General features: G+C 35.1%; 1 protein-coding gene across 5 annotated transcripts in view; it reads left to right on the forward strand.

Moving 5' to 3' along the window:
- STRN3 (striatin 3) overlaps nt 1-25,465 on the forward strand; it is a 68,620-nt gene extending 43,155 nt beyond the window's left edge. For 3 of the 5 annotated variants that reach the window (XM_075151730.1, XM_075151732.1, XM_075151734.1), the window contains 10 exons: nt 197-337; nt 5,256-5,389; nt 13,128-13,303; nt 13,436-13,483; nt 15,850-15,971; nt 17,635-17,802; nt 18,067-18,207; nt 19,603-19,710; nt 22,044-22,130; nt 22,251-25,465. In XM_075151730.1, the coding sequence (XP_075007831.1) occupies nt 197-337; nt 5,256-5,389; nt 13,128-13,303; nt 13,436-13,483; nt 15,850-15,971; nt 17,635-17,802; nt 18,067-18,207; nt 19,603-19,710; nt 22,044-22,130; nt 22,251-22,420 (1,295 nt within the window). In that variant the 3' untranslated portion in view covers nt 22,421-25,465. The remainder of the gene's footprint in view (nt 1-196; nt 338-5,255; nt 5,390-13,127; nt 13,304-13,435; nt 13,484-15,849; nt 15,972-17,634; nt 17,803-18,066; nt 18,208-19,602; nt 19,711-22,043; nt 22,131-22,250) is intronic. The other 2 variants (XM_075151731.1, XM_075151735.1) reach the window with 2 other exon arrangements.
- Nucleotides 25,466-25,741: the final 276 nt, after the last annotated feature.

The following is a 25,741-nucleotide window of genomic DNA, read 5'->3' on the forward strand; positions in this document are numbered from 1 at the left end:
GATGTATTAACTCCTCCTCTTGATTTCCAAAAGATCAATTTTATTAAATACAAAGACAAAAGCAAAGCATTGTATTTATCCTAAGGAGGTCCCATCAGTAATTATTCTTGTTTAATTAGCTTAATGGATTTTTAGACTTCAGTCAAGTCAAGCGGTAGCAATCAAATGAATCTTTGCTGCTGACGTTGATTTACAGGAGTCAACAGGACAAAACTTCACGACATGATAGCTGATCTGGGCGATGATGAGATACCCCACATCCCTTCAGGAATCATTAATCAATCTAGGTCACCCTCTTCTAGAATGACTGATCATGAAGGTGCAAGAGCAGAGGAAGGTACAAAAAATTCAGCTACTTATTATATTTCAGGAGATTTCTTTTAGAAAGCACACGCTGTAATTTACTGTCCCCTCTGTAAAGTTTAATGCAACTGCAGATTGCCACATTATTATTTTATTTGCAATTCTTCCCAAATGGTTTTTGAGAATATGGCTTGAGTTTCTGTGGCTTATCGTAACTCACCATTATTTCATAAGTATTTTTAAACAACTTCATGTACAGCAGTGTGTTCTGAAACTATTCACTATTAAATCCCTGTTTGCAGACTGCCCCCTGTTAGCAAAACCTTTTACAAATAGGGTGTTATTGATTGAGAAGGAAAAAGGTGAGTATTAACATTTGATACACAGTTTGCATTTTAAAGTGAAATTTAAAAGTGGTTAAGTTATGAGACCAGTTTGTCTCTTTTCCTCAAGTTTAACGTTCTCTTTTTTAAAATTCCCTTGCTCTATATACACAAGTGTACAAAGACACTGCTTACTTCTTTACAAAGTATTGGTTTCAATTTCAAGATTATCTTAGGCAATGGAAGTTAGTGGCAAACTATTATCTAAATAGTCTAAAATCTTGTATTCGGCTTTAAGTTTTTTGTTTTACAGGAATGATTTTCCTTGTATTAACTTTGAGATTAGAATACCATTATATAAATTCTGTCCTCTACTCAGAACATATTCATTCAATATACTCAGCTGAATTCAGATTTGGCTCCTTTATGATGATCTTTGATCCACAAGTCCTGGCATGGTATCAGCTATACCAGAAGTGGAAAGAATTTGCGTTATTACTGATCCTGATAATCTGTTGGTTGTCCTATTCTTCCTTCACCCCTGCCCCCACAAATGCCTGTCACCAGGCAAGCAGAAAAATAGAAGTTTTGCAGGGAGGTTTTTTGTTGCTCTCCCAAACTATTATTTTACAAAAGTGTTTGTCTTCCCACCTTCTCTTTTACTGCCTTCCTTTCTCATCTTTGTTTTTATTTATGACTTAAAGATGAACTAGTATCAAATTTACCTGTGGAGTGCAATTGAAAAACCTACTGGTGAAACTTGTGGACATATATTTAGGCTGTATTTAGGTCTAGTATTTACATGCTTTAGGTTGCCTTTTAGCCTTGTAAGTATTAAGGGCATGTGACCCTACAGTTCCGGTTCCCTCAGTCTGTCTTAGGCTATTTTTTTTAGGCCATACATGTGCAAAGGAACACAGATGTTCCTTGTTAAGAACAGGCCATATAGCTGTTGTCTCTTTTAGAGACTTTACATCTAAAATAATATTGGACAAAACAATCTTTCTGAAGAAATAGATCCTAAATTTGAATTTGATAGGGACTGACTTTTATAGCCTGGTTCCTGTACCACAAACAGTGCTACACTTCACATAAAGATTGTCCACACTATTTTCAAATAAACTGTGCCTTCAGGATTATACTTTCATGCTATTTAATGTCTTCATATGTTTTCAGCTTATCAGTGTAGTTTGGGCTTTATTCATTAAGAGTAGTAGTATGAATATCTCTACCATCATATCTGCTAATTGTGTTTTCTGCATAACTTTTAAACTTGAATATTAGAGTGTAAATTTTGCTTTTTCATCAGAAATCCTATCCTGAATACTACGTGGCTTTTTAACTTTTTGTCTATACTGTATGGTGCAAAGCTGCAAGCAAACAATCTTAGTGTTGTCTTTTGAACCCCTTCTAGATCTGTCTTTTCTTAACAAGGCCAAATACTTCATTATCATAAAATGCAGATTTTGCTCAATTATTTGGTCAGCTGTATTTTAAAAGCTAAGTTTTTTGCAGACAACTTTAGGCTTTCTTGCTGGGACACACTAGCCTATGATGATAAATGTTATCAAGCTGTAATGTTCTTGTGACTGTGACGTGAGGTTTGTGCTACACTCTGAAGTGTTACAGTTCTGAGATAGCGGTTGATAATTTTGTTTTTGTATGGAGAACGAAGTGTTATTAAGCTCACTTTTTTCTTTTTTTCTTGAGGGGAGGAGGGGGTTCAGGGAGCAAAGTAAACTATGGTTCTAATTGGCTGGCAGTATATCTTTTATACCTCTAAAGATGTGGATTTTTTGTTTGTTTGGGGTTTTTTTTTCACTCTCAAGTGCCTGGTTAAATATGATGAGAAAATTGTTATGCCGTAACTACACTTTATAGTTTTGGCCATAAGAAATTGGGGTTTGCATTTTACCATATTGCACGACTTTCAGAAACAGAATCAACTGCAGCATGGTTCTCCACCCAGTGTGTTGTACAGAGAATTATTATTTTCATGTGTTGTTTTTCTTTTTTAATATTTGTAGGTTGTGGGGGTGTCAGTCTATAGATTGACAAAAAAACAGCAGTAACAGCTAATTGCTTGGGCATTAACTGCTGCTTTTGGTGTACTATGTATTAACTTTTTGGAAAACAAGATTAAGATGTCCCTGTTATATAGTAGACAAGAACAGCATATATGAACATACATATTTGATTAGAGATTGAAGCCATTTCAGTCTGTACAAATATTACTGCTTGATTTTGACTTAATTATGTATGATGTCAAGAACTTGAGGGTAAGAAGTGCTGGTTAGGATTGGCCAAGCAAATATTCAATCATTGCATTTTTTTCACCTAGTTTCATCTACAAAGAAACTTGTACTATCACTTACATTTTTACTTGGTATTTATTGATTGCAAACTCAGTTAAACATATATATTATGCTATAAGGATAATATTGCACATGTGTGTGAGAAAAATACTTGGATTTTTTTTTTAAAGTGAAAAGCATTCAATGAGTAATTTATTCAACTTTATCATTTACATATATCTGTTGATTCAGTGTTTTTGATATATGGAGTTGTGGGTCTATTTTTAGTAGCTATAACGTCACGCATCTTTCATTGTATTACTTTTCTGCCTTTTCTTTTTATAAAAACAGCTTGAAACCATTTCTTTAAACTTCTTTGAATATGTCTTATTTTAAAATAATAAAATGTGCAAATAAATTTAAATGTAGTTATACAACATACACATATTGGCAACTTTAGTATTGAGAAATATGCTTCTAAATTTCAGGTGGCATTAATTTTGAAGCTTTAAATAAAGGGATATTCACCTCTGATGCAAATAAAGCTTTGATAAATTTATAATATAGATTCTTAATGTGGTAGTGTTTTTCTGTGGTAGTGTTTTATTTTTAGTATAAAGCATATGAAAGTTGATTGGTTAAGGACAGATGACGTTAATTTCACAAAGAATTAGTATGACAAGTTCAGGGGCTTATCTAAACCTTGTGGGCCTGTCCTAAAGATCAAATAGGAGTCACAGCATCACAACAGGGATGGAAAGTGTCCTCAAGTTTAAAATGAGCATATTGCCTCCTTTCCCCAGTGATCAGCAGCTCTGTTCTATAATGACTTGGGAGGTTTGACTTGTAAATGGATACTTGTGTTCGGGAGGCTGGGACTCTGTCAAGACAGTAGAGGTGAGCCAGTTTTGGAAATTCCAAATAAAAGTATTGGAGTCTTGGAGACACAAAGAAAAGGGAAAAAAAAACCCCAAACAAACAAAACGAAACAAAACCCCAAACCAACCAACCAACAAGAAAAACCCTAAAAAACCCCTGTGTTTCTTTTGTAGCCTTTATCTTTTTCTTTTTTTCTCCCATTCTTTTTCTGTCAGAAAAGAACCAGGAAAAACTTGGTCTCTGAAGTAATTGAGGAGGCTAATTGTTATTAATTTGAGGATTTCACAATTTAAGTTCGCCCAGAGGATTTTTTGTGATGTTATTTTATTTTTTGCTTCATATAAAGTATTGTTTGTATCTCCTTTTATGCTCAGCTCAGACACTTTCATTAAGAAATCAATCCTTAGAAACTCTGATCTCATCTAATAAGCATGGATGATTGGATACCCCTCACCCCCCTAAAAAAAGCCCAAAAACCAATAGTAAGGGAAATGGGTGGGAACATGGAAAATAATTAGGTGTTTTCTAGGAATATGGCTTTTTCTGAAATATAAGTGGTTTGGAATAGACTGTCAAATTGAGAGTTTTAGTAAAATATTAACGGAAATTAAAAGCTTATTCATATAAGGGCATGGTAAGCTATTTTGGGCTGTTAATTTAATGTAGCATTCCGATGAGTCAAGACCTTTGTATGGGTTCTGAATGTTTTAAAAAGAGGTGGTTGTGCATAGTTAGAATACTATTTGCTCTTTTTATGCAATTGTAGGAACAGCAGTCTTTATTCTTACATAGATGATCCTCTTAGATTCTCATATACAGTTGTGTTGCCTATGCTAATGTTACATTTTTTTAATAGTACAGTAGTTCTCAAGCATTAGAACTTGTTTTATTCTTGAGAATGATTTTTTTTTTTAATTTAGCTGGGTTGGCTCCTCTTTGCGTAGCCACAGCAATGATGCCAGACATCTATAACTTTACACCTGGTCCTAGTTACTTTTCTTTAGCCTGAGAGATAAAAAATACTTACACATGCAAGTAGAGATATCTGACTAGTATACAGCAGAGAGACTTATTTGCAAATGGATAGAAGGCAGATAGCATGGTGTAGTGAATGAAATATTTAGCTGAGAATTTGGAGACCTAGGATGTACATTTGGTATTGCAATGTAAAGTAATGTCAGTCAGGTCACTTGTCAGTAGTATTGAACACCTCTGTAAAGTAAGTTGAAATCAAATGACAAAGCATGATATAAGAATTGTTTATTTAATATATGTGTGTGTGTTTGCACATGTGTGCGTGTCGTCATGCTCTCTTTTTTTTTTTAGTTGGGGCAGTATGTAGTACATAAAAGTTCAGTTTTAAACTCTGCTTTGCTTTTAAGTGATGAATAATGCAGTTTTTTATCAGTTTGAATTATTACACTGAGACTTAAAGAAACTGTTTTGTTCTTTGTAGCTGAGCCAATAACATTTCCACCCGGAGGAGGCAAGTCATTTATTATGGGTTCTGATGATGTGTTGTTAAGTGTACTGGGCCTTGGAGACCTTGCAGACTTGACAGTAACAAATGATGCAGACTATAGTTATGATGTAAGTGCAATTTTATTTTAAAATTCTTCATACAGTTTAATTTAATCGATAATAGCTGGGTCCCCTCTCCCTCACCCTGAACATTACAGATGCAGAGAACAGAGGTTTCATTAGCAAAAACTATTACTTGGGAGGAGGAGGGAGCACTGTGTGAATGGGCTAAGAAATTCGGGTAATCAAAATTAAGTGAGATGACTTGTTTGTTTTCTACTTAGATAACTTAATTCAGATTTTGTCACTGGGGGAATGTGTTACAATATAAAATACAGATTGACATCTTAACATGAATTTGTTTGAACAAAAATGGCAATTATATACTGATATGGAGTATTGAAAAGACCTGGCATAAAACACAAATATTATCTCCTCTTTGTGTTTATGTAGTGTTAACAGCATAGGCTATATATAGTAATATATTTCAGATATAAGCTTTTAGGGTGTGCTTTTATTGTAATCCAGAGTGTTCTGACATTCCTTTGACCATGTTCATTAAGCTACTACCAATAGTGTTATATGCATTTTTTTGTTGGCTAGTAACATTTGATGGCTGGTTAGGGAAGTGTTCAGGTAAGTCTTACATATTGTATTGTATTTAAAGTGTCTTGTTTTGGGTTGTGGTTGTTTGTTTCGTTTTTATTGTTGTTGCTGGTAAGGTACCTCCCTGTTTCTATAACTTTTCAAGTTGGATACATGGTGTTTGTACTGGAAACCATTACTAGGGATTTTATTAAAATCTTAGAATCTGCAAAGTGAAGAAATAAATTGTTTATAGTTTTTTACAGGGTCTGAAAATACTTGTGTGTGACTACACACCTGTTTTTTTAATCATAGTTGTCCTTCAGTATTTATAACTGGTAGGATTATTAATTGCTGTAATGAAGTAAAAGCTAATACTTACATTTCTCGGTTATTGCAGGGCGTTATGTTACATAGCTCTATTTCCTGAATAACAAATGAAAATGTTAATTATCCATCCTTCTATTACTGGACTGTATAAAAATAAATGAAAGAGCTTTTTTAAATATTTGGAGTACTTTCTAAATTTGTATAATATATTGTCCTGTTCACAGTAAAGATTAATCTTCAGGTTGTCTGTTTCATGTCAAATGACATAACATTTCTGGGAAATCAGATAACTTAATACCAGAGTTCAATTTCAGCTCTTTGCATCTTAACTTTCTCAGGATTTTGCCTTCTGTCTAGCTAATCTCTTGTGCAATCCCATGTAAAATGTGTCTGACTTGAGGGTCACGTACAATTGTTTAGAAAGTTATCACTTTTTTTTTTAAGTTTCAATGAAAACTATGAACAAGTGGAATTCAAAGAAAAGTTTTTCAAAAGCTTCAATTGTAAATGCTTTAAGGCAGCTTAAATTTGAAACATCCAGAACTGGATGTTCCTAACTACTACTCCTAACTAGTAGTAAATTCCCCTGGGAATTATGAAGTTGATTAGTTTGGGGGTTTGTTTTACATAGAGCTGTATTTACTTGGTTGAATAACTTCTAAATGCTCCTGTCTGTATCTTCATCAAAGAATTAAGAAAAGTTTGGTTTAATGCTAACTTGCATGAGGAAAAATACTTATTTTAAAGCAGTTTAGAATCTCAAATCAAGCTTCTGAACTTGTCGGTTGATTATTCTATGTTATTTAAATGTTATTCCCATTTTACTGACAGTAAATATGAGGCATCAAAAAAACTAAATGGTATACTTTCAGTAGTGAGGCAGCTACAGTTGTGAGATTAGAACACAAATTGTTTTTGCAGTTGCATTGCATTCCATGTCTGTCCTATTCCCGAGTTCAGAACTTTGGAATATCAAGGTCTGTTGGGTTACACTTGCCCTTCATTAAATTTATAAAGGTAATGTGACGACATTTGGCTCTTAAGGCACATGTTCGTAACCACAGAATTTTCTGATTCTTTTTTCTTTTAAAAATCTAAAATATTTGTTAAGCAACCTTCTTTCCCTTTCTGCCCACCAAAATCCCAAGTTAGCCTGTATGCTGGACAATTAATGCATGGACTAATTAGTATGGTGACCCTTAGGGTAGGTCTGCAATACTGTATTTTGCATGGCTCCATTCTTGGATGGCTATTTTTAATGCCACGAGAATGATTATCAATCACAACTAATAGCATAAATTCCAGTATCTGTACAACTCCAGTAGCAGCAGAATACTCTATATCTCTGTTATGAATCATTATTATCTGTTCTCCAATTAGCTCTCCATTGAGAATTACTATATACATAGAAGGAACAAGAAGTTCCTGGCCTGAAATGATAGCAGTCTGGAAGAACAGTAAGAAGAAGCATCGCTGTTCTTGTACTTTTTCTTAGGCATTTTTGGTTGGTGTTAGCTACTGCCAGAGGCTGATGCTGAGCTAGAAGTATCTTAGCTCAAAATACTGCAATCATTAATATGTTCTGATGCCATAATGGCAAATATATGCCATACCTCTTTCTATGCTAAAGAGATTGCAAGAATGTCTTTGATGTAAAAGAAGGAATTTGTGATGTCTCCTTGAAGAACTCCAGTAGTGTAGGGAAAGTTGGTACGTAGAAGATGGCCTGTGAGAGACTTTCAGAAGCAAGACTGGTTTTGAGGAAAACGTCATGCTTGACTGCAACATTGCAACTTTGCAGTATATTATTGTCTTTTGTGAAATACGGCTTCTTCATAAAAAATACTCCTCCTTGCTCATTCCAAGAAGGAGGAGTATTTACAGGTGAGGCAAGACAAACTCAGGAAGCGTTACGGTGAGTAATGTAATTGACACCAACTGATGAAACTGTTTCAGGAGAATCTGTGGTACTTGTGACAAACCTGACAATACAGTTTTTATTGTGCAAAGAGCACAATAGAACTTGGAGTTGCCTTTGCTCTTGGGAAACTTGAAGCAGAGAATAGAGGTGATAAATACGCAAATATGAAATACAGCCTGAGCTAATAAGGAATTTGCAGCAGAAGGCAGTACCTCACAAATTTGTTGAAGGTTTGAAGGTGTCAGTGATCCTGTAGATGAAGATGATCTTACTGCTTCAGTGTAGTTGAATTTTCAAAATTTTCTCATCGAGACCCTTTGTTAGAGGCTCTTCAATTACACCTTGTTTTGGGAAGTGTGTGGGGAGAGGTTATCTCATGCTTTAATATCTGCCTGATACAGGAGACAACAGATAGAAATAAATTTTTGCTTTCTTACTGGATCATTCACCAAATAGGAATGAGAAGTGATTGACCATAATTGTCACTTGGTTTTCGTGCTTCCTACCCAGTCCTCCTTTCCCAATGCTCTTGGCGTATCTACTCTCTTTTAAAGCATATCTGAAGAATATGTAGTCCTTCTGACTTCTTTGTGTGTCAGAAAAGGTAAACTTGAAGTGTCAAATAATACAGATGGAAAGGATTGTTTTGATATTTTTATTTAAGAAGGGAATCTCTGTCCTGTCATGGATCTAAGAGACTGAATTTCAGATGCTATTAGTCCTCCATCACAATGTTCCTTCAGGTTAAAAATTCCGTGATAGTTCTTTATTTCTGAAGTTGTTTCCACGTAACTGTGGATCTGCAGTGCAGTAAGACCATGTCTTACCTTGTGCCTGTAATACAGTACTTGTAGGACATCTTAACCTCATGCCCCTATGAGCTTAGCTGAAGCCACCTCCTTTTCCAGTAAATCTCCAGATAAGCAGATAATGTTAAGTTAACGTTTAAGTAAAACAACAACAACAAAAAAAAAACCCAAAACACTTAATATTCCCACTTCTTGCATTTTGCTGCAGTAGATCCATGCTCTTCAGATAGCTTGTGTGAGCCATTATAGTGCCTGAATAAATAAAGCCACAACAGGGTTCCACTAGCTTTCATGTATCACTCCTTGATGAGTGTTGTATTTTGCAAAGCAGAGGATATGTGGACAGGATGGGGATTAAGTTTTAAATCTTAAGAATTTCAACTATAGCTGAAAATTTTTCTGTATATGAATGATGTAGTGCACAAGTTGTCCACAATACTAGTCATCTAAGCGGTAGATACTGTAATATGGTACAGTCATCTCAAGTCATGTCTTTTTTCATACCTAGTTCTTTATATTTACCTCAGTGCATGTAGTTGTTTGTACCCTGAGGGTGTAATATTGTTACCAAACCAAATGCTCCCATTGTATATTCTTGGATTCTGTAGCTGCACAGGATGGTGGTGGTTTTCTGCTGTAGGACTGGCTGTGAAATGGAAAGTCCTTGTTTATCAGAGCATCTAAATTTGGAAATCTCCAATCAGTCACAACATTATCAAGAAAAAAATAACATTAAAACATTAAAAGACTGACTACAGTTATTAATTATTGCTTTCTAGTTCCTCTTTGCTGTAGGTGAGTAGTTGATTGAGATGAGGAAATACAGGTCTCCTTACTATGCTTTAAGGATTCTGTTGACTGCAGGGGCAAGGAAGAGTTCCTTCCCTGGTGTGGTGGTGTTTTTTTTTTCCTTGTTTGTTTTTTTGGGGTTTTGGGGTTTTTTTTTTGTTTAGCTTAGGTGTAGTTTCTTTCAGTCTAGTTTGCTGGTGGTTTACAAGGCAGAATGAATAGGTTGCTTGCCTGTGTTCCCATACAGACAGACAAAACGAAGGTAAAAAGGGATTTTTATTAGGACATATTGAGCAAGTATTATAAAGCAGGCATTTCCAATTCTGATTGCCACTCTAATCTGTTTAGCAATTTCTTGTGGTGTATGGTTTGTATGTTTTTTTTATTTTGCTCTAAGTTTAAGGAGATTTTGGTTTTTAGGATATGTAAAGTGTTTTGTGTCTCCTGACCTAGGCAGAGGTTTTTGTTTGGATGTTGGTGGGTGGTTTCAGGCTGGGGAACAACAACTCTTGTTTTTGGTATACCCTACTATTCTAAGCATCTACTCTGTGGCTGTTTGCTGACAGGGGACTAGGATCAAGGATTTAGCTGATCCTTCTTGGTCCTGTTAGTAAAGTCCACCAAAGTTTAGGGAAAAAGGGAGAAGGAGCTAGTGAAGCTGTATGGTTCCATAGTCTGTCTTTTCACAACTTTCTTTATCTTTCAGCATTTACAGTAGACCGTTAAGACTCAATGGGGCAGTGTGTCCATGCCTTCTGTTTTGAGAGGCTTTTGAGATGTCAACTTTAGAATACTGATATACAGTGTCACAATTTACTTCTTTTCCATTATACCTCTGGCCCATTTTGTATCTCCCATTTACCCTTTGTAATCAGCAAATCCCTTTTCCAGGTCCTTGACTGTGTTTTTCTGAGGTGGTTTTTTTTTCGGAAATATACTACCGGTTAGCATTTTTTTCTTAGAGGTTGCAAGGATCTCTTTTTAAAGATGTGTCAGTTCTCTTACTCTTGCAGTATGGATGTCAAGATTCATTGGAAACATGGATTGGGGAAAAGAATTAAATTAAAAAAAAATTGGCTTATATATAACTAGATTTCTAGGAAGGTGTACGTGGTGTCTTCTAAAAGAACCAAGATGTTCAAGTCGGTTTTAAAAAATTAAGGTTTAAAGGTATACTTAAGATAGGAAATGTACCTTGTTTTTCGTAACTTCTGTAAATTCTGTACCTTGCGTTTTAGCAGATTCCTCTGAACTCCTGAGAATGAAATTACCATTGCAACAGCCATTTTAACAAAAAAGATTTAATGAACTCTTTTCCTTTTTTTGAAAAATAAGGACCACTGTATTCAGTCCTGGTTTTCCTGAATGACTCTTCATCACAACTGTAATAGAAATCCGTGTGGTGTGGATGCACATCGCACCCGAAGAATCAAGGTCTTCTGTCTAATCTGGGACATAACGTGTGCTAAAATTAACCATTGTTATTTCAAATGTTTGGCTTTAATTTCTCTAAGCCTCAGCTCACCACAAGTGCATGAGGCAACATGAGTTAGCCAGGTGGATGAATACATTACATAATGAGGATTACAAATATCAAGTGACTCTCCTAGAAAAATACAGGGTTGTTTCTTCTTTTTTTTTTTTTTTCTCTTATCCACTTTCGATGGGGAGGTGAATAAATATGCAGTTTGGGCTGAAATCTCTCAAGTGTAATGTAGAACTCCAGAATTCCACTCTGTTCCCTGAAACAAAAGATTATTCTTTTTATGAAGCTTGTATATAATATGCAGTGTAGTGCTAAACAACTTAAATCTCAATAAAAATATTGTGGTATTTGGTATACTCTGAAGTAGGAAGATTGGAAACAAAATGCTTTGTTAAGAAATGTATTTGTTGGATGGTATTTAAAAAAAAAAAATCCAGGTTACATGTCTGATATAACAAGTTTCTGTTGCTTGATCTGAATTTGGCATAGCTTGCACTTAGGCCAGAAATTTACATTAGTGCAAGGGAAAAGCAAATGTCTGCACATCTGTAACTCAGAACAGTAAATTTTATTGTCTGAGCCTTTCTATTTATTTTGATTAGATAGAATCAGATTTAGTTTGAGTGAGTAGTGGTAATTCAGTCCAGGATATAGATTTGGTCCAAGAATGCTTATTACAGTATATGTTATGTTATGATCTGATTTTTATTTTCAGTCCTGACAGATATAACGTAGTAAGATTTTATTAGCTATGGGAGATTTTAATCTCTTAATAGTGTTGCTGAAAGTAACTTGGGATACCGAGAGATTCTGGCCTACTGTTGAGAAACATGCTGTAACAATTACATGATGAATAGTGTGTAAGGCAGAGGATAGGATTAGTTGCCATTCATTCCTAGTTTGCTAATTTTGGTGATCTGACTAATGTCAGTTTTCTAAACTCCCTTTATAATTACTTGAGAGGAAGAGAGAAATACCTGCACGTGTATTTCTCCTTATGAAGGAGTTCTAAGGAGACAAGTGGGATGTAGTCTTTTAAGGGTCTACTCTCTCCATAATATAAATTGTATTCAAAGCTCTAAATTTGTCTCTTGCAGTCACTAGAAGAGTTTGAGGTTTTCTGATAACTTTTCTGAGTTACCTGTAATTAATATTAAGCAGCTTTAATTTTTGTATTTTAGCCTAGCAGTCTATAGGTTAAGAGTATGAATAGGATGTTCACAATATATAAACATAAAGTTTGTATATATTGCTTCACATAGTAACTAAGTTATTGTCTCACAAATATATTTAAAACTCATTAAAGACTTATGTTTAAAATCATGACAAATGTGTATTGAAATTTGGATTACCTATTTCTGTGTACTTACCTTCACGTGTAGAAGTCTTCAGGAATTACGTATGTTTCTGGTTATTCTCAGTCAAGTAACTCACTGAGGAAGATCACACTCACTAGGGACCTGAAGCTCATTTTTATTGTGTTTAAGTGATAAATGAGTTTTTGACAGTTGTATTCTCTTCCTTGGGTGCAGAGAACATGATAAGCAATGGAACCTTTTTCTTTCTTCAGGGAAGAAGAATTAAAGTATCATTGCATAAAAGGACTAAAACCAGTTTTTGAAAATCAAGGCTTCTTGTCTGTGTATTCAGCATTGTACTCCATTCCACTCTGGGACAAAAGAAACTATTACAATAGAAAAATTTGCAGACTACCTTGCATGCCAGAGAGGGAGTCGTAAATGGATCAATAGATAAATGCAAACTTAAGATTGAACATACATTAGCTGAATCAAAAATAGTGTGTTGCCCTAAAATACAGGGAGATACATATTATACATATCTTTAAACCCAAGATAAAATGACTCTTGTCCTTCCCTTTTTTTTAAGCTGCCAGCTAATAAAGATGCCTTCCGAAAGACATGGAACCCTAAGTATACGCTACGCAGTCATTTTGATGGAGTGCGGGCATTAGCTTTTCATCCTGTAGAGCCTGTGCTGGTTACAGCCTCTGAGGACCATACTCTAAAACTTTGGAATTTGCAGAAAACAGTTCCTGCCAAAAAGCAAGTATATGGGTTTTTATAAAACATCAATTTTGTTTTAAATGCCTTTGAAATTGGTTAAACTCTTAAATGTTTTCAGAGTTTTTCAGTAGATATTTCATATAGTGTAATAACTCTTCCTTTCTCTTTCAGGAGTGCCTCTTTAGATGTAGAACCCATCTACACATTTAGGGCCCACATGTAAGTGACTGACATAATTAATGCTTGATAAATGTATTGTCGTTATCTCATGGATTCATAAGACGCTTCAGTTTAAAAGCCACAAATGTATTCCATTTTTACATCATATAGACAAGGTCTGTTATACTTTGTAAAAACAGGTAAAGACTGAGTCCCTGTCATGAATTGCACAGTCCATGGTAAAACAAGAAGAACAGAAAATGGCAAATGTGGTTATTTGCAATGGAAAGGAGAGATTGTAGAAGACAACAATGAAATCACCTGAGTAACGCCGATGTCTTGGACTGTGAATTTTATATATAATATGTGAAGAAGATAAATAAGGTGGAATTTATTAGTCTTACCTAGTATCTTCAGATAAAGGTCTGAGAAATTAAAAGTACAGATGTAATCGTCAGGACCAAAAAAAACCCCCACTGAATGCGGTTTCAATGAGTGAAAAATCAGGAGATCAAGCAAGTGACTAGGAGGGTTCTGAATTTTTTTAGGGGCTTGAACAATAGTAAGAGAGAAAATTTCAGTGCCAGGATAGGCCAAAGTAGTAGATAGGGCATGGGTATTAATTCATGCACATGCCTCTCACGTCTGGGGTAACATGAAAATCAGTGACATAATTGTTGTAATCAAAAAGCTGATTAATACCTGAGTAAAGTTCTGATAGCTACAGTCAGTTTTCTTGCAATGTCAACCCAGGCTTCCTCCTTTCCCATTTCAAGTTTGCCTGCTTTGTGTGCAGATGGTGGTTCATTACACACCGCAACAAATATTCTCATTTCTGATTGCGGTCCAGCCCAAGATCTTAGGAAAGCAGATTGCACAAACTAGTCCGAAACAAGGAGGCATCTTTGTGGCAGATGGTGGCAGTAAGCTAACCTGAATTAAACAATTGTTAGTAAAACTTGCAAGTTGAGCTGGGACTTGTAGAACTCCTGGTGATTTTTCAACTTGCGTTAACTACTTTGTTACTGCCTGAGTTTCAGTTGCTAATTTTGAATTCTGCTTCCTTCCAATACGAAGGCAAGACAAAAATGTGCAGTCCGTAGCCAATCACAGTAGTTTGAGTGTACTTTGCTTATATAACTAAAGATCCAGTCTCCAACCCAGTTAGCAGGTAAGCTTCACAAGAGCTCTTTGATAAGCGTTGAAGTGGATAACACTTCCTGTACTGGCCTTGATCAAAAAGAAAGAAAAAAAAAAGAAAAAAAAAAAAAGAAATTAGCAGTTTGTGTTAAGAAATTTACACATACTATCATCACCCTCCTCCTTCCCTTAAGCCACTTACTTGATAGAACGTAATGTCTTATTTTTGCACTTATTAGCTAAAGTGTAAAAACACTCTTCCCTAGGGCTGGGTGACTAATCTGTCCTCAAGAACAAGTGTTCTTTTGAGTGATAGAGGGTCACTGACCAACTGAATTCTCCTTCAGATCTTTCTCTATCTAAATTTGGGCTATTATTTGGGCTTTTGTTACTGAATACCAAAAGGTAAGGTTTGGGGAAATTCTGATACAGAACTGATCCCCACCCTGTGACTTCCAATGAAACTGGTAACAAATTAATTTTACTATTTTTTCCCCTCAGGCAGGCTTTGAGCAACATCCCCTTTCAGCCCAGCTTCGTTCTTTACTTTGCCAAACACGTAGGTGGAGTCAACCAGTAGTCTTCCTTTTCACCATCTTCAAATATGTAATTCTAGTTTGCTCATCTACACTTAAACAACCAGTGAACTCCTTATATCCTGAGCACGGCCTGTCAAATGAGCCAGGGATCTGATTTTGGGGATATGGTTTTACAGTACAGTTAACTGCGACTTAGTAGTGTGTCCAAAGGAGTAGATCTGCTGCTTCCTTTGGGCTACAGCTTGTGCTTGTCTGCTATCACAGCAAACAGGTTGAAGTTAAAGCAGTAAAAGTCTAACCTTGGCCAAAAAGTACTCTTTCTGGGATCATTTTTCTGAACCAGTTTACTGGAGCATAGGTTACTGTTTCTAAAATAAGATGGGAAAATAGTTGCAGGGGGGCTACAACCACCTCTTTCAGCACAGCTAGCTATTAGATTGGCGTAGATGCACTGTAAAAACTCACCATTTGTAGGTTTAGTTACTGTTCCTTCTGAGAAATAAGATGATGTTCTTTGAATTGCTTGATAGTTTGGATAGTTTTAGTTAATTTGTTACGAATATTTTAATACAAGTTGGTATCACTTGTTGAGACTTACAAAAGGTTTTAATAGAATTGTTTCTTTGGAGTTTGAATTTTTTTTAACTACTTAATCCAATCCAATTTTATTTTGAAAGTAGATAGCTAATTTTCACTTTTATCCTCCAGGCAGTATCAATAAACTTCTTTTTCTTTGTCTCCCAATAGTGGACCTGTATTGTCATTGGCAATTAGTTCCAATGGAGAACAGTGTTTCAGTGGTGGTATTGATGCAACCATCCAGTCGTGGAACATGCCTAGCCCTAATGTGGATCCGTATGATACCTATGGTGAGTACCTTTTAAAAGATGAACAACTCATGACCATTGTCTTCAACTTTATTTTTCTGCTTGATGCTAATCTGTTTTCTAGAGCTTTTGTGAAATGTAACTGCTGTTTATCAACTAAATAGTGTGTTTTCAACGTTTTGTGTGTGGTAAATATTATTTATTCCCACTTGCCTTGGTGACATACTTTTTACAGAACTGTAATAGGAAGGCTGGCAATTTCTGAGGTTTAAACAGTAAAGAAAAAATGAATTATAACTTATTTTTTAAGAAGCATGCTTACTACTTTGAACCAAAATTCCAAATTTTTGAATGATTATTTATTTCTTCTGATAGGAAATTCTCAGAAAACTCAGATAAGTGTACTCAAATTCTATGTCCCGTGTTTCTGATTTGCATCTCAGTTCCCATACCGATGTCTCTAAAATTAAAGAGCTGATAACTGCTTGGAAATCTGCGCATCACTCTCCTGCCATTGATGGTGATCAGCATTTTGTGTTTAGTGTAACTCTAAGGGTGCAGTTCTGTGGTTGACTGAAGTTTGAACGGGACAGTCAAGATTTCTTCCTCTCTCCCTTGTGTCAACGTAATGAGTGAGCTAATACAACACTCAGACTGCATAATCTGTGGCAGTGAGATGGAGAGGGATGGGAAGCAGTGCTGTCTTGCACCAATTTAGGAAGACTGCTACACCCTGTCCCTTAAAACCAATATATAGCTCAAATTGTGCCTCTCTGCTAAAAATTTATTCAGTACAGTCTAATCACTAAAAATGGTCCTATTTGTTCATGCAGGTAGGATTATTGGTATAATTTTCATGAGCCTCAGACAGAACTGTCTCTACTCAACTGACATAGTTATTTTTAAAAGAGAGAGCTCCAACAGGATGTTTTTCCTCCCTAAAGCTTGTTAGCAGGGTTTTGGGTTGCAAGACCGCCTTGTTTTTTAATTTCCTGCAAAACTAAATGTTAGTGATTTATCTGGCTTTATTCCTTTCCATTTATCTTTTTCTCTCACTTCTCTACCAGCCTTTGAGTAGAGAATAGATTAAAAACCCCTCTATAAAAGACAACTATAAAGTATCAGGGAGAGGAAAATAAGAATGTGTTTACCTGTTCCACAACAGAAATAATCTTGTTCAATTATTAGGGTGCTTGAGAGCTTTAGAGCATCCCCTGTGTCAGCAGAGTACGCTGAGTAAAAACAGCATTAGCCATCAGTGTTTAAGTGGAAAGCTGATTTTGGTAGGTGTTGTACACCTTGTACAGAGGAAGGGCTGTGACCAAGCATCTTTTAAGATGGTGAATTTGGAGGGAAGAAGCAAGTGCCTCAGAGAGGAGGTGGTAACAAGCGTGTATCATTCTGGAAAAAGGGATATAATTGTTTGTGGGGTTTTGTTGGTTGGTTGGTTTGGTTTGCTGGGGTGTTTTTGTTTATTTTTCTTTTTTGGTGGTTGGTTGTTTGTTTTGGGTTTGGGTTTTTTTGAGAAAGCTGGCAGCAGCAAAATGACCTCCTGTGTAACAGTCTAGCTGTTGCTTAAACAGGAAGGGCTTGGGGAATATATGACAGTTTTATGTGGAATTTAATTTATATTAAGGTACAAGAAATACTTACTTAATGTTTCTTCACTAAAAGGATTTCATTTCTGAACTTTTGTTTTTCCCAGAGCCAAACGTTCTAGCTGGCACATTAATTGCTCACACAGATGCAGTGTGGGGTCTTGCTTACAGCGGTGTAAAGAATCACCTACTATCTTGTTCAGCAGATGGCACTATTAGATTATGGAACCCACCAGAAAAAATGCCCTGTATTTGCACTTACAATGGAGAGAAAGGTAAGTTTTTTACAGTGGTTTTGAAAATCGGTTATGAGGCAGCTGATGATGCGTCCAGGCTCATTATCTCCATTTATCAAAACTAGGTAACAGGACTAAAGGGAAAAGATCTTTTAAAGAGAAATCTTGGTGCTGTAGCATTACTCTAAAGAAGGGAGCAAATTTCTTCTGTAAAGTATGAGTATAAAACAAACTAAATGTTTAAACTGTCAAGAATTTTAAAAGTGTTTCATTCTTTCTAAAGACAAATTTTTCTCTTTCTAGAGCATGGAATACCTACATCAGTTGACTTTATAGGTTGTGACCCTGCTCATATGGTGGCATCTTTTAACACTGGCAGTACAGTCATCTATGATTTAGAAACATCCCAGTCAGTGGTAATGCTTTCATCACAAATAGAATCTGGTAAGTAAAGCTCTTCTGTATTAAATATCCATCTTGGATGAGGTAGCTTTATCCAAGTTTTACTATATGGTGAATTAAATGAAAAAGTTTTGCTCCTCTCCTGCATCATGCAATTTGAAAGTTGGTTAGATGCTTAAAGATGCTTGGGACAGACACGAGGGAAAAGATTGTGGATTAGCAGGATTTGAAAGCGGTTAGAGAGAGCGAAAGCAACAGTTTTTGTTCTCTAAACTAAGGTTTCTCAAGATTCAGTTTTTTGAATTGCATATTAAAACACAGTTTTCATTATATAGCCTTGACATGGAGGATATTAAGATAAGTAAATAAGTGAATTAAGCAGAATATTAGTTCCGTGTAGAATTCTGCACAGGTTGTGATTAAACACTCTCTCCTGTGGAACCTTTAATATTAGAAATTCTGTTGCTACAAATAAGGTGCTACGAAGATGTGGCTCTTTAAGAATTATATGCATCGTATGAAACTGTAGATAGAGGATCCTTCTTTTCTTGACCCTATGAAGGTGTTCCATAAGGAAAAGGTCCAGTTTCTGTTCGTTCCTTTCTTTGAAATGAGATCTAAAAGAATAATGCAAGGGGAGAATTTGTTTCTCCCCTCCAAGTAGTCCTGTTTACTTAGTGATTATACTTACAGTATTAAGTAGCTTTATATAAAGACTTCAACACAGGTTACAGAACTATATAAAAGCTATATTCTAGGTAGTTTGTGCAAAAACTGGCATTGACAGTGAGAAAGAACATTACAAATTGGAGAAATACCTTTCCTAGTTTGAAGAGAGAATCTTAAATGGAATCAACAAAAATTAAGCACAGAAATGAAGGAAACAAGCCTTAAAACACTGGCATATCAAGATAAGAAAATGTTTTTTAAAGAGTGTTCTAAAACCTTCTAAAGAGGTTCTAAACCATTCATTGTTTCTTTAAGTTGAAATAAGACATAAATATATCCGACGTGATCGAATTCCTTAGGTTGACTTCAGTTATTCGGATTCTATCTTTCCCCGCCCCCCCCCCCCAAACTAAATCTTTTTTGATGTGGAGGTGTAAGAGGTGTGTGCTAAATGCCATTTGGCTAGTGCTGCCCTGCAGTACTTGCTTGGTTTGTTTGCTCGTGCTCTCAAGAATCTTTCCTGTGTATAAACACTTGTACAGCTTTAACCTTACAGTACATTGGCTAGAGTATACCTGGCTTAGCCCCATCCTGTAAAGCAAGAAGCTATTATTTATTCCTTAGGAAATTCATTGATGCTCTGCCTAAAATGTTGTTTATATAATATTAGTTAATATAGTAAGCTAAAGTGTAATGTTAAAATATTCTTATTTTAACTTTAATCCCTTCTTTAAGGCAGGTGAATTTTTTTTTTATTTTTATTTTCAGGTGTACAATCAAATAATCATATTAACAAGGTAGTAAGTCATCCCACACTTCCTGTAACTATTACAGCACATGAAGATAGACACATCAAATTTTTTGACAACAAAACGGGTAAGGATAAAGAGAACCTAACTTGTATGTATGAGTACGTTTAAAGTAAATCTGGATGGACATAGGGAGAATCCATTTGTAGAAAACTTACTAGTGATGCAGTTTGACACAAGAGAACTTTTGGTATTCGTAAGATTAAACCTCTTAGTACTTTTTCTATGAAATAGTGATATCTGTTGCAACTGTGACTTCAGCAGTCAGAAGATACTCTCTCAAAACAGGCAGACATAGTTGTGAGGGACAAGAAGGTCCTCTTAAGTTAGCACTTTGCTAATTTATAGAATATGTCTGCCATTTTCTTCCTGTCTTCATTATTTCCATGCTTTTAACTCTAAGCATGTATCAGTTATGTTTACTGTCAGTAGTAAAGAACATTGCTTAGTACCTATTAGGGCAGGAAATAATCCTACGGTCATTATAGTAATGGAATCCTGTGCTATACTAAAGTTGCTGATTAAGTTTATACAACAGAAAAGGATCTGGAAAAAAGAGGGGAAAGAAGGGTATAAGGAAAAACTGCACAGTCTGTTATGACAAAAAGGTTGGAATAATTGTAAGAACAAACATAAATTTCCCGTTCATCAAGTTATCAGTTGCTTCCTGCATGTTACCCTACCAAAGTTGGAAGAAAAAAACCATCAGCATAAGCTGACTTCAAGTAAGCACATGTGCAAACCCCCTGTTTTAAGTGTGTTTGGTTTGGGTGGGGTGGGGTGTGGTGTTCTTGGGTTTTTTGTTTTTAAAAGCAAAAAAACTAAGACATTTTTTCCCCTTCTTACCTGCCATGAATGTATGTTTGAATTGTGGTCATTAAACGTGTTGCAATGATTGTCCTGAAATTAAAATGTATTACTTTAGAGAAACAAAGATGTAGAATAAGGAGAAAAATCTTGCATAAGCAAATAATTGGGTCAAAGACAGGAAACAAAAGGTAGAAGTAAATGGTCATTTTGGGAAATAAAAAATTACCAAGTCCTGGAGGGATCAGCAATGGTTCAACATAATATGAATCGTCTGGACAGGGGACAGTATGTTGACAGTTTGCTGACATTCATTAATTCAGGGTATTAAAGATGAAGGTTGACAAGGAAGAACTGAAGATCTTAATAGACTTAAGAGCACGCAAATTAAATTCCATGTGGATAAATGTGAAATGATGCATGTAAGGAAAAACAAACTTTATAATATAAAATAATAATCACTGGGCTGACTGTTCTTACTCAAGGTAAAACCTCGGTGTTATAAGAAGAGGTTAGATGAAAATGTCAGTTCGGCGCTTAGCAGTCAGAACAGCAAAATGAATGTTAAGAGGAGGGAAAGGAATAAGCAAAAAGAATCATTGTTAATACCTTTGTATGAATTCTTGGTGTATCCACATGTGTACTTTGTGTTACGCCAGTCTCCCTTATCTCAAAAGGGATATAAGCAAATTAAAATGTTTCAGAGAATGGTTAAAAAGATGATCAGAGACCTTCAGTAGCTTTTAGCTTCTTCAGGAAGAATCTTAGAAACTAAATAGGCTGAGATTCTTCAGGAAGACAGACAACTGGGCAAAGATGACATACCTTCTTCATGTTAGTCATGGTCTTATAGGAATTTATTTGCTCTCTTCTCCAATACATGAACTAAGGTTCAGTTGATAACCCCCAACAGGTGACAGGTTCAAAACAGAAAGAGGTAGTTGTTCTTATAATGTGCAGTTAAACATTTTGGAACTCCTTCCAAAAAGCATCATGAGATGCTAAAAGATGTTGTTAAGAATGCAGGAATGGAGGCCACTGAAAAGAAATGGATTAAGAGTAGTTGAATGCAGAGATAACACCTCTGGTTTGTGACATACCGAACAGTTAATTATTAGAAGCTGGAGAGTATTCTGGGCAAATATCACTTGTAGTTGCCCTGTTCTTATTTTCTTCCCTGTAATAACAGAGTTAGATGGACCTTTGGGATGACTCAGTAAGTCTCTTTTTACAAAGCTTTGTCAACACTTTGTCCTACTGGGGCAGGTATTAGGACATTTAAGGGACTAAAAATTGAGGTTCTAACCCAGTCATTTTAGGATTGGTCTTTGTTGTCATTGCTACCCAGTAAAGATGCCAGACGGATAAAAAGAGCGCTTATAATGGGAATGCCTTTTAGAGAGTTGTATGTCATTTACCCATATGTTTATACAAGAGTCTGCAGTTGAAACTTAATAATTTCTAATGCAATTGTATCATTCAGATATTATTAGAATCTAAATAAGCATGTTATTCTATATTGCATTTAGTGGGAACGTTATTTTTAAAAGAAACAATACTTCACAGGAAATTCACTGTTTATTTTGCTTTTAGGTAAAATGATCCATTCTATGGTTGCTCATTTGGATGCTGTCACAAGTCTAGCTGTAGATCCTAATGGAATCTATTTAATGTCTGGAAGTAAGGTTTTTTCCATATTCTGTAAATATATTCATAAATTTTGCATTTGTGATACACTTAAGTGTCTGACAAATCTAACTTTGTCTTTTGTCTTTTTTTTTTCTTTTTTTTCCTAAACAGGCCATGATTGTTCCATTAGGTTATGGAATTTGGACAGCAAAACATGTGTGCAAGAAATAACAGCTCATAGGAAAAAGCTGGATGAATCAATTTATGATGTAGCATTTCATCCGTCAAAAGCATATATTGCCAGTGCAGGAGCTGATGCCCTTGCCAAAGTATTTGTGTGACATAGCAGAACAAACCTGCATCATAACAGCAGGTCTGTTTGGACAAAAAAGAGGGAATGCGTCACTGCCATCAATTATAAGGTTACCAATAAGACACTACATCTGATCTGCCTGGGTGAAGGCTCTTATGTGGGGCAGGTGTAAGTTGGTGAAAAACCACCACATCCTGAACAATGTCAGGCTCATTCATTTAACTGTAATTACTGTATTTGGGGGGGTAGGGAGAAATGCAAAAGAGAAAACCAGTATTTGTAGCCTTGACTGGATATGAACTGAGCGTATGTCTGTTCTTTAGGTGTCTTTAAGCAAACGTGGAGTCTGATCTTACAAAAGACTTTATTTTGGACTCTGTGTGCTGCCTTAGGGTTAGGAATGTGGTGCTCTTGTGGGGGGAAGTGAGCTCCAAGAGTAGCTTTCTTTTCATCTCTTAGTAATCTTCTGTTTATCAGTTGAATGCCACAGATTCCCCTTTTAAACTTTTATTTTGCTTTAAAGAAAAGGAAATTTAACTTAAAATATTTTAGCATTAGTTGCACAAAATGTTTGGATAAAATTCTAGTTTTTATAAGTCTTTTTATATATTTAGCCTGTCACAACAGTGCTCAAGATTGTATTGATAATGTTTTTCTGCATTATAGAACCCTAAAACACAGAGATCTCACTGACCCGCTGCCGTGTAACCACACTCTTCCCTTCTTTTGCCTAATACAGCTCAGCTAAGTCCTTGCATAAGGATGCTAATTCATCATCATCGCATAACTGTCTTCATAAATAAAGGACTGTAAAATGTGTTCAAAGGAAACACAGAGGGGTTAACACCCCCGAATGAACTCTTTTAAAAAAAAAAAAAAAATTAATCTTGGCATCCTATCACTATGTGATATTTTGTACATCTTACTGTATTTACGAATTTATTTATCAAGGATTACCCATCTTGCTAATGGCCTATTGTTATTTATTTCACTTTTTGTTGGTCTTTATATCCTTTTATGTAGTGTGTTAAAGGGCCCTGTATATCTATTATGGCACTCTTTTTGAACAGTCTGAAATAGATGAGAAAATGGGACATTTGATAATTCTGAAGTTGCAAACCAAGAATTTCTTTTTCCTCTGGTTAAGTACCTGGAGTGGAGTTGATTCCAAAAAACAATCTTGTTTCAGAACTTTGGAGTGAAAAATATTTTTATTTGCGTTTCAAATAGAATACAAAAGTAGTTGATTCAAGATTCATAAATCTGCTGTGTTTTGACTAGTTATTCCCTGCTTTTATTTTATTTTCAGATGTGCTTCAGTTTATGGTGTAACTAAAGATTTTGTTTGTGTAATGCATGATTAATACAATAAAGTATTTTTTCTAGTCTTCCACAAAACTTTTCTGATCAGTTTGCGAGTTTTGATGAGTTTTGTAAGGTTTCTGTTTTACAAACTATGAATCAGCAAATTTTTAAGATTGTACCACATAGCAAAAGTACAGCTGTTGAAAAATAATGTATATAAAATGCATATAATAAATATTAAATGGTGTACCTGTATGTTACTGTTGGCTACATTATTTTGTGTTGCAAAGTTTGAAAGTATCATTCTACAAATTACTAAATTAGGTCTAAATTTTAGCAAAATGACCATTTGTTTATTATGCTTATAAGCTGCTTTGCTTTTGGAAAATTGTAATAGTTGTCTGGATGTCAACCAACTGTTCAGTTTCAAGCAGCAGTACCCACATATAAGAACATGTTTCCACAGTATTTTTAAAGATTTTTACAAGAACAAATTTAACCTTGTAGTGTATTCTTAGAGCCTTTATAAGATGATAATCACCCTGTTTTTCACTATGTCTGTATATGAAGTGATTCTCAAGTGATTTAGGAGCCAGAAAGATACTCTCTTTTTATTTCAAACTGTCACTCAATTATTGCATTGAATGAAAAAAAAAATTTTTTTTAAATAATTTAAAAAATGCTTAAAATTTGCCCATATGTCAAATGTTATCTATTAACCTTTGTCCATTTCTTTACAAGTCCTCCAGTAAAGATGATGCGCAAAAAGGCAATCTTTTTGCAAAAGGCTAAGCTGCAGGTCAACATTTAGCTACTCTGTGATGAGTCACTTTCCTGAAAGTGTATCAGCAGAAACAGAATACCGCAATATGAATCTTAGATTTTCATGTAATAGTAGTATGTTTAGGTATAAATTACCTTAAGCTGGAACATGTTCCTGTAAGTGGTTGTAACTGTATTGTTCCATGTAAGTTTCCAGTTTTGCAGTAGGAATGTATCTCATGCCATCTCATGTCAAGCAAATTAGATTTTTAAAAGAAAAAAAAAAAAAAGGAAAAAAAGGTGCTCATGGTAGGCAGAATACTGCAGTTATATTCTGAAATTAATTTTGTTTTAGTAATGTTACGTTGTTTGAAATGTTACAGTAAATTATAATTGTATAAAAATTGGAGAATTTTGTCTTTTATCATGAAGATTGAGGTGAGGCCTTTCAGTAACTGCTTGTAGGACACTAAGACTTTACTTTTGAAAGTAACATTCAGCTGATTTGCACTTTTTGTTCCTTCCAGTCTAAAGCATTCAACTAATCAACAGACAAGAGAGTATTTGAATTTTATTGGAAGTAATTTCGTAATCGCCTTTTCTGAAGCCAAACATTGTTTCTGGCAGCTTTTCCAGACTGCTGCATTTTAATGCTTAAATGAAATGTGATTGTTTAATAAACATTGCCATGCATAACATTTACCTTTTTTTTTTTTAATTGTATTAAAATTGAAATGGTAAAACCAAAAATATTTGCTTATTTTCTTCAATTGAAATCTTAATGGTCATCTTAGTTCACTAATGCATAGTGGATCAAATCCTGTAGTGAGGCTTCATTTATTGAATATTGACAATAATCTCTAATACAGTCTTAGTTTATTTATTGTGGGGTGTATAATATGCCAAAACCTTTATTTGTTCTTTGTCTTTTAGAACAGAAGAGCTGTAGTACTGGTGATGGGGAAAAATTGATAGTGCTGAAATAAATGTTTTCATTTAGCAAAAACACCTCAACTTATGAAAGGACTGATTTACTGCTCTTTTTTAAGTAAGACCCAAAGGACTTGCGCTCAGAACCTGAATGGAAAGCTGTCTAAATGTGTTTAATAATACATTTAGCATTTAGGGTATGATTGATGTAACAGACTTACTCCCCATCTTGCTTTTTATTGTAGGAACTGTTCTAAGCAGATGAGTGGTGACTGTAGTCCAGCATCTTGTCTACATAAATATCAAATACATCTGAAAAAGGGTGTAACAAGCCCTGATCAAGAACCTTCCC

Source organism: Calonectris borealis, chromosome 5, assembly GCF_964195595.1.
Source record: "Calonectris borealis chromosome 5, bCalBor7.hap1.2, whole genome shotgun sequence".
Lineage (NCBI taxonomy): Eukaryota > Metazoa > Chordata > Aves > Procellariiformes > Procellariidae > Calonectris > Calonectris borealis.